The sequence below is a fragment of the Acartia tonsa genome, chromosome 4, assembly GCF_053477335.1.
Source record: "Acartia tonsa isolate MP-2025a chromosome 4, ASM5347733v1, whole genome shotgun sequence".
Lineage (NCBI taxonomy): Eukaryota > Metazoa > Arthropoda > Copepoda > Calanoida > Acartiidae > Acartia > Acartia tonsa.
Genome location: NC_137263.1, coordinates 22,405,047 through 22,414,197, shown reverse-complemented (window position 1 = coordinate 22,414,197; position 9,151 = coordinate 22,405,047). Strand labels below are relative to the sequence as shown.

The 9,151-nt window shown below is 32.1% G+C and overlaps 2 protein-coding genes across 2 annotated transcripts; both read right to left on the bottom strand.

The window, feature by feature from the left end:
* Positions 1-539: 539 nt before the first annotated feature.
* LOC145316453 (uncharacterized) lies at positions 540-2,993 on the bottom strand. Its single transcript, XM_080156964.1, has 3 exons — positions 2,827-2,993; positions 2,397-2,512; positions 540-1,536 (listed from the first exon to the last, which is right to left on the bottom strand). The coding sequence occupies exons 1-3, from the start codon at positions 2,962-2,964 to the stop codon at positions 1,350-1,352; spliced, it is 441 nt and encodes a 146-aa protein (XP_080013090.1). The 5' UTR covers positions 2,965-2,993; the 3' UTR covers positions 540-1,349.
* Positions 2,990-5,964, bottom strand: LOC145316454 (UPAR/Ly6 domain-containing protein qvr-like). Its single transcript, XM_080156965.1, has 3 exons — positions 5,770-5,964; positions 4,051-4,157; positions 2,990-3,614 (listed from the first exon to the last, which is right to left on the bottom strand). Exons 1-3 carry the CDS (start codon positions 5,902-5,904, stop codon positions 3,431-3,433), a joined length of 426 nt encoding a protein of 141 aa, XP_080013091.1. The 5' UTR covers positions 5,905-5,964; the 3' UTR covers positions 2,990-3,430.
* Positions 5,965-9,151: the final 3,187 nt, after the last annotated feature.

Here is a 9,151-nt window from a genome sequence, read left to right as displayed (position 1 = left end):
ACGAGATGGTTGCATTAAAAACCCCCCCCTTATAATTTGGTAACTCTGTTTTGTCATGTGCAAATGCCCTTTTTAAGTTTTTCAAATTCATTTTTATCAAAAATTGAACGTTTAAAACCTTCAAAAGTAAAAAATAGACGTTGGGAAAAAAATATGTCGAGATTTTCTTGATTTTAGGTCGGAGCCGCCATCATTACAGACGGCTCCGCGGAGCCGGACCAAAATCAAACGGCTCCGCAACGCTGGTTATTAGTATTACCCTTGATGGTCAATCAGTCACAATCATCTACCTATCCAAATCAAGAAAAGTTCTAGCAGACAAAGATGTTTAGTTTCAATTCTATAATACGAGCAATAAAATTTCTTACGACATATTTTTTCCAAGCATTGTCCTAAGAAGTTAAACTATATATAGCTAACCTATCAAATGGAAGCAATAAATACATAACAAGTCTTTCACTATCATACAAAAATGTACAATTTCCAACTATTTAAGTGGTCAGATTGTTCCTACAATTTGTTCCTTTAAGGTTTAATCATTTAGACTTTTTATATTTGTTAATAAATGAATTAATAGTATATACATTTTTTATTCAAAAGTATAAAACTTATTTGATTAGGTACAATATTTTTAACTGACAATGTCATAGAGTATATGGAATGTAAATAGATTTATTAGAAAAAAATACTTTATATGTTTTATATGTTACATTAAGTTAGAAAAATAAATATCATAAAATATCATGTTACATTTTTAAATTGTTTTGGACGGATTTGTGTTACTTTTAATATAACTATTGGCTACCTATGCCCTTTGTATCTTGAAGCTCTGTATTCATATGATTCAAAAGTTTGAAAATAGCCCAAATAAAAGTATGTTGAGTTTTTCTTAATTTTAGGGTGGAGCTGGAGCCAAATCCGGAGCTTTAGCCGCACCAAAATCAAACAGCTCCGTAACACTGCAATAAACCAAACTTATATAAAAAAATTAAATAGTCTAAAACCATCCATGGGCTCATAAGTAGCTTTAATTAAATGAAGAACTCAAGGTTCAGAAGTTATTTAAATCTTAGGCTACAGACAAAAAAACCTTACTATTTTATATGAAAACTAAAAGTTAACACATTTCCTACAATATTTGTTGAAACTTTCATTTTAAGTGTTTAATATTTCAAATCTATTTTTTATACATGTATTGTATACATACAAAATTTACATTAGTGAAAAATGTCAAATGTATATTTTTTAATACTTTAATTCCTTGATGCTATGCATCTAATCATATCTTCTAATAAATGCCAAAAATATCAAATGAGATTCAGTGTAGACAAAAATAAATAAAAACATAATTAATAATAAAAAATAACATAGAACCAAATAGCTGAAATTAACAATGGCACATTTTGAACATTATTGATAAATCTTGTTGCAGAGTTGCACCTGTCTCCTGTACAGAGACATGTTTCTTTAGTGCCTTGTCTAATGCAGGGTATATGGCCACCTCGGTGATCTGCATATTGCTGGATATCCTCCCACCTAAAGATTCAAAACCTAGGTGTCAACATCTAAAAATGGTTTTAGCGCATTTTTCTCATGCTCAAATCTCAATGGCTGCAAAACGCTTCAAAGTTGAGATACAGAGTTAAAAATTGATACAGATACTTTTAGGGACATGTACTAGAACATATTAAAGTTTGAAGGCCATATCTCAACCAGGGAGGGAGTACTGGCTCCCAAAGTGGACTACTGAAAATCCAATTTTTTTCTTGCAATGGGTAGAAGATTTGACTTTAAGAAAAATGCGCTAAAACCTTTTTTAAATGTTGACACCTAAGTTTTAAATTTTTGATTTTACTGTACTTTTTAAATAAAAACTGAAATATTTTTTTGATGTTCTAAAAATGGTTATAAAAAACGAAGAAAGTAAGCCGTTAATCATTAAATTCTGATAACTATAAGTGGGGTAAAATTGCTTTCAAAAAAGTTCTCATAAAAAAAATACACTGTAGATAATAAGTTGAAAATAGGTTTCACAAATTTTGGTCCAACTTTTTCATATAAGGGAGGAGAAGGTATTTTTCAAATGAATTATGTATGGTAGAGTATAATACTAGAGATATTAAAAATGGAATACAAGTGTAAAGAGTAAGAGTAGACGGAATAACCTAACCCATAAATAGACACAACTGATTAACATGCACAGACAAAATGCGTGCAATTAAAGGGTTGTTACCCCTTTACTATAAATGATTAATCTATGGACAAGACCTTAGAGTTTAGCCAGTAAAAACTATTAATAATATTCGCTGAAAAGTGAACACCTTACTCTTTATTTTGTTGCAGATAAAGAGACAGTACATGCACCTTAATACAGCAGACTATAGAGACAATAATACCTAAACTCAGAGCTACATCCTCTGGTGGTGACATAGTATCCATCAACTATATCTGTTTTCTTCTCACAGAAAACTGGCTTCCTTTCTCTAACAAAGTGGGCTGTGTCACAATTTATCTAAAATTAACAAGAAATGATTTTTTTCAGAACAAAAATATTGTTCTTGTTTCCCAGGATTTCCTGCACTTAACATTGATGAAAGCAAAAAAATGTTTCAAAAAATTAATTTCTGTGTAATCAATGATGGATTTTCCCTGAAAATAGCCTATAAACAGCTGAGCTGCCAGCTGTTACTTTAGCTACCTTGGTTCAATTTAGAGAAAATAGACCGACCAAAAATAACTCCACCAAAGTTTCTTAACAAAATTCAGATTCTAAGTGCCATTTGTGCAATGATAACAAGATGGTTGCATTAAAACTCCCCTTTATACCTGTTCAATTGAGGAATAAACAAAGGGATCTGAACATCCATATTCTCCTCGGTGGGATTCACATTGATAACAAGTAACCGCTGCCACCTGAGACACTTTGCCAATAATTGTAAAAAATAATGCAACAGCCACCAACATCTTTTATAACAAAGTAATCATTTAGTCTGAAAAATGATATATGTTATTACTCTAAACAATTATAAAAATATAAAACTTATTTTATTACAATATTTAAAACTGTCAATGCCATTAGAGTATATGGAATGTAAATAGATTCATAACAATAAATACTTTAGGTGTTATATATGTTACATAAATTTATATCTAAATATCATAGGTACTAAATTACATAAATGTTTATGGACGGATTTGTGTTACTTTTGATATAATAAAAGTTGTACCTAAGTTACAATATTTGTTAAAATATTTTTTGTTCTTACATATCTACCTATATTTTACATATTTACATAATTTAAAGATTAAGTGAAACATATAATTTTTTCTCTCTCTAATACTTCAGTTCGTTGATGCTAAGCATCTAATTATCTAATAAATGCCGAATATATTAAATGAGACTCAGTGTAGACATATCTATAAAACACAATTAATAAAAATTAACATAGAACAAAATAGCTAAAATTAACAATGGCACATTTTGAACATTATTGATAAATCTTGTTGCAGAGTTGCACCTGTCTCCCGTACAGAGGCATATTTCTTTAGTGCCACGACTAATACAGGGAATATCGCCACTTCGTTGATCTGCATACTGTCGGATATCATCCCAACTAAAATACAGAAATTTTAATCCTCATTTATTGTTAGTCATGAAAATTAGTGAGGGGGTGGGGACTTTTTATAATATACATATAAAAACCATACCCTGGACCTCTCTATCATTATTCTAATTCGAATTTTCATTCCATTAAAAAAAAGTAAAAAAAATAGGGGGGGGGGGGGGTTTAGGGGCGATTTCTCTTGTGACGGTGGTGATACCCTCTCCGAAAATAGTTAGGAAAAACCTTCCTAGGAAATACCACATCGGTCCAGCAGTTAGCAAGATCCTTCGGTACAGACAAACAAACAAACAGACTTCCTGTTACTTTATTAAAAGGATTGGACAAAACTCGTCAGTATAATGGGCTAAACTAAAAAAAAGATTCTCTGCAAAGCCAAATCAAAACCTGTTCAACGGGTTTAGAGATATAATAGAGAGAAAAATACCTAAACTCTGAGCTACATCCTCTTTCAGTGACATAGTATCCATCAACTATATGCGTTTTCTTCTCACAGAAAGTTGCCTTCTTTGTTCCAACAAAGTCACAATTTATCTAAAGAAACAACATTAAATTAAGAGGGAGGTAAGTTGTGCTAAAATTACGTAAAAGTGTGATTTTGAAGAGTTTAAAATAGAAGTAGAACTCTATATTTTGTATAGCAGTTGCTCTAATATAGTACAACATAGTACATATCGACATTATACCCCATAAAAACAACTGCCATGTCAAATTCTATAGTTCTACCTCTATTTAAATTCTTAAAACTCACGTTTATACAGAATTTTAACACAGCCTACCTACCCCTTTTTTTAATACAAAGATATTGTTTTTGTTGCAAGCAATTCCTGCACTTTTGGTAAACCAATTAGGATGTGGATACTGAAATTTATTTTTAACAAGGATGATAACATTCATAAAAGTAAAGCTCTGAAACAGTAGGACAAACGAACATTAACACTTGTAGAGTGTCAGAACTGAATATGCAGAATATAAATAAATAAATTGTAAGTAAAACTGAAAAATACAGAATACTGTTTAAGGCATAATTTTTAGGACATGAGTATAGAGATGCTTCGATTATCACAGTGTAGCTTGTTATAATAGGAAATCAGTTTTCCAAAAATTAGATTAATAGGATAATTAATTATACAAACAAGGATGACAACATCCATAAGTAGCGAAGCACAAAAAATCGTAGATGGGAATATGTACAAGTAGATTTAAGTGTATTTTTTTAAAAATCAAGAATAGATTTATCAAAGAAAATAAACACGAAACCTTGTTTTATTTTGAATGATGACGACGGTCAAAGTAAATTACACAAAAGATACTCACAACAATAGGAAAAATTATTTTGATACCTACTGATATCCCAAAAAAGTTTGAAAATTAGACCAAAAACACCAAAGATATGGGGAAATATGTAAAACATATAAAAATAGCCAAAAACCAGCTAAAAGACAGTCTGACCGCCATGTTTGTTTTCTTAAAAAGACAGGAAATTTAATTTTGATATCTATAACTTTAAAAAAAATTGAAAATCGGTCCATAAACACCAAAGATATGAAGAAAACTGTGAAAAATATAAAAAATAGCCTAAAACCTGCAAAATGGCAGTCGAACGGTCATGGTGTCTCTTTAATCGACGGGAAATTAAATTTTGTACCAAAGATATGGGAAAATATGTAAAACATATAAAATAGCCAAAAACCTGCTAAAATTCAGTCCTGACCGCCATGTTTGTTTTCAAATTTAATTTTGACATCTAAAACTTTAAAAATTTTGAAAATCGGACCATAAACACCAAAGATATGGAGGAAAATGTGAAAAATATAAAATAGCCTAAAACCTGCTAAAAAGCGGTCTGAGTAAATCCCATTTCCCCATAGCGTTACGGACTGACTGACGTACAAAGTGAATTATAGAGTAGCTTCGCTACTAAAAATTGTTGTCATGAGGATTAAAAATCAAGTTGTTTTAAATGGACATATGTACATCCTAGTGAAGATTATAGAGTTACTACGATTTCTAAATCTCACCTAACTATTACAGGAATTACTATGCTAAGTTTCAAATCGATAGGACAATTCTTGCATGCCAAAATTAACAATAAAAAGGACTATTTTAATTATAGAAATGCTTCGCTTTTAAAAATGTTAAATACCTGGATAAAGGAGGCATAATCAAAGGGATCTGCACATCTGTAGTCTCGGTGGGATTCACATTTGTAACAAGTAACCGCTGCCACCCGTGACACTGAGCCAAAAATGGTCAAAAATAACACAACAGACACCAACATTTTTTATAACAAAGTATTCATTTAGTCTGAAATAGATATATGTAATTAGTTATTAGTCAATAACAAGGATCTAATTAAGACCCGCAAAATATCAATTTGGAAGAAAACCTAACGGCAAAGCCACTAATATATGCATAATAAGCGGCTACGCCCCTAAAGACCTCTAAGAGGTGGAGGGGTAGTTGACCCTCCCCCTATTTCAATTTTAGTTTTAAACAGAAAAAGTAAAAAATCTTTTGTGGGGATCAGTTTTCTTCTAGGAGCGATTTCTCTCTCCAAAAATAGTTATAGACCTTCCCAGGACCTATAAGAAAATAATTGTAAAGGAGATTCATATCGGTTTCATAAAAAGCAAGATTCTCAGGAAAACACAGAGAGACAGACATCCTGTTACTTTTTTACAGGGATTAGCAAATTGACAACCAGAAGCATGCGTAAGGGGGCGTAGGACGTGTCACTGTCCAGCCCCCTGACAAAATTAAGGGGGGTCGGATACACTACCATAGGTGTTTAATCCCCTGTGCACGCTACTGTTGACAACATTTTCCATTTTTACCTGGAGCACTAGAAATATTAGCTTGCAGATTAATGAAAGTTTTCATGGGACATTTTTTCTCAGTGTTTTTTTTTATGGAAAAACGTTGAAAACCTGGTACTGGTAAGTATATTTCCTGAATAGCAGAGCCCAATCGGTCCTACGGTTAGCAAGATCTAAAGCTTCAAATGGACAGAAATAGTTATCAATTTAATTTTATATGAATTTAATGAAATTATTAAAATGGTCTCAATTCCAAAAGAAAATTTTGATTTTAGTATGTTTAAAAAAAACAGGACATTCCAAACTGCGACATCAATGTATGTTTCATTAAAATCTCTCCAAAGAGTATTTTTACCACAGCAACAGTGTTAGAGATCTTTCATTACAGACAGAAAATTCGACAGACAGATTTGCCATTTGTTATTCGTTGGCTTAACAACTTTTGGGACTTTGGTAAATTTTGATTGGTTAATTCATTAAGCTTATTGTTCAACCACGAAATGTAATCCACAGAAGGAGTGATTTTATGTTTCATCATTGGGAATGTATATCAATTTATCGGCCATTGTCTTACCCCATTACATCCCTGGAATAATAGAATTATCCAAGATTAAATTACAAGGATAGAACAATAGGCAATAATGCATTATTTTTATCAATATTTCCATCTAAGAGCCTTGGATATATTTTAACTTTTGAAGGGTAGAGGGAGAGAAATAATATATTTTTATTTTAAGAAAACTGAAGTTCGCAAATATATGTTGCATGGTCAAAATTCCTATATTATGTTTCCAATAGAGCAATATGGGCTATCTCAACTTAAAAGCGATAAAAAGGGAATAGACGATGGCCCAAAAGTTGTAAAGCACACGAATAAGAAAACGTTATTATAAACCTTTGGGGACTAGTGTAATAAACAGCTCATTATTCCCCCCTCTCTCTCTGTGAACCTTAAAAAACTTAAAAATTTTGTTGAAAATTTTATGAAAATAAGCTAAACTCTCAAACGACGATTTGGTCAAAATAGGAAACAAAATATTATGAAATAATGCACCGGTCTCTAGAATCATTATCATTTTGCAATTTGAATGATTAACCGTTATATTATGCTTATATGAAAAAGTGTGAAGCGCTATTGAGATTATAAAAAGTGGTCCTAATATGTGCAGTGCATCTGATATGTGACGCGTGTATGCAACCAGGGATCTAAAGGGATTAGACAATGCTCAATAAATTGATGCACAGCCCCTATGATTAAGAGTTACCTCTTATTTAGATAACAATTTAAGGGGGGGGGGGGGAAGTTTTGACACATTTGCGTAAACAGGGAGTATAGGCTTTATCTTTGGACTGAGAGGATAGGTTATTAGGGATAAAATCATTCTTATATGATGAATTTTCCCAAATTTTAAGATTTTTTGGATAGGCCTCCAGGTTCCGGAGCTCCAGGCCTCCAGGTCCTCTCTGTACAGGTAAAAATTAAAAAAATAATTTTTTTTTGAAGAGTTAGAAGTCAACCTATGAAACAAAATATGCATATTTTTGAATGTTATTCACATATTTGAAGAAAAAAATGCATATTTTGTTTCATAAGTTGACTTCTAACTCTTCAAAAAAAATTTTTTTTCTTCATTTTTACCTGTACAGAGAGGACCTGGAGGCCTGGAGCTCCGGAACCTGGAGGCCTATCCAAAAAATCTTAAAACTTGGGAAAATTCATCCTATAAGAATGATTTTATCCCTAATAACCTCTACTCTCAGTCCAAAGATAAAGCCTATACTCCCTGTTTACGCAAACTTGTCAAAACTTCCCCCCCCCCCCCCTTAGTTGTTAGAACGAATGAAAATTCAACTTAATGAATAAATCAATCAAAATTCATTAAAAGTCTCCAAAGTTGATAAGCTGACGAATAAGAAAACTTTATTATAAAACTTTAGAGACTAGTGTAATTAACAGCCCAATGTCCCCTCCCTCCCTGGTATGCAACATACATCTCTGCCACATCTATCCTGAACAAAACGTAAGCTATTTCAATCTGAATTAAATAAAATATATTTAATTTTGGGAAAAAAATATCTGTTAAAAATAATTGTGTTTAGATGAAACTACTTACAAGGGGAAACCGCTTTAAGTTTATAGTATGTATTTGAATACGATAAATTTCCGCTTGACCAAAACCGGTTGTATCTAAACCGACACAAGTATCAGAAAAAAATTGATAGAGGCCATTTTGTTAACCTAGATCTCGGGAACCGTCTAAATAGTAACTTATCCTAAAATGCCTGAACTACGATTCAATAAATAAAAATTTCACATCTGTTTATTCCCCCAAAAATTTTACAAATTCTAACCAAAATTTCCAACCACTAAAATTGGAGAGAACGTTATTTGTTTTATTGTCCTATCTTCTGTGTATCAAACATCTTATACAATACACTAGCGGCTTCGCCCCTAGCCTCTAGGGGCTTTGCCCCAAGAGGTGATAGAAAAAAATTAAGGTTAAATTCGTAAAAGGACCAGGGAAATCTTCAGCAAAAAAAAGGACCAAGAAATTTTTCTGCAAAAAAAAAAAAAAGGACCAAGGAAATCTTCTGCAAAAAAAAATGGGGGATTTTTGTTTATGGGGGGGGGGGGGTTGGGGGTGTCCCACCCCCCAAGAAATTAGCCTAAAACCACCACAGGACCCGTAGGTATATACCCTGAAGAGT

Coding starts and splice junctions, on each gene's coding strand:
- LOC145316453 (XM_080156964.1), bottom strand. CDS start 2,964: ATGTTGGTGGCTGTTGCATTATTTTTTACAATTATTGGCAAAGTGTCT. Junction 2,513..2,826: donor TTTATTCCTCAATTGAACAG/GTATAAAGGGGA, acceptor TGTTAATTTTAG/ATAAATTGTGACACAGCCCA. Junction 1,537..2,396: donor GGATGTAGCTCTGAGTTTAG/GTATTATTGTCT, acceptor TTGAATCTTTAG/GTGGGAGGATATCCAGCAAT.
- LOC145316454 (XM_080156965.1), bottom strand. CDS start 5,904: ATGTTGGTGTCTGTTGTGTTATTTTTGACCATTTTTGGCTCAGTGTCA. Junction 4,158..5,769: donor ATTATGCCTCCTTTATCCAG/GTATTTAACATT, acceptor TTGTTTCTTTAG/ATAAATTGTGACTTTGTTGG. Junction 3,615..4,050: donor GGATGTAGCTCAGAGTTTAG/GTATTTTTCTCT, acceptor TCTGTATTTTAG/TTGGGATGATATCCGACAGT.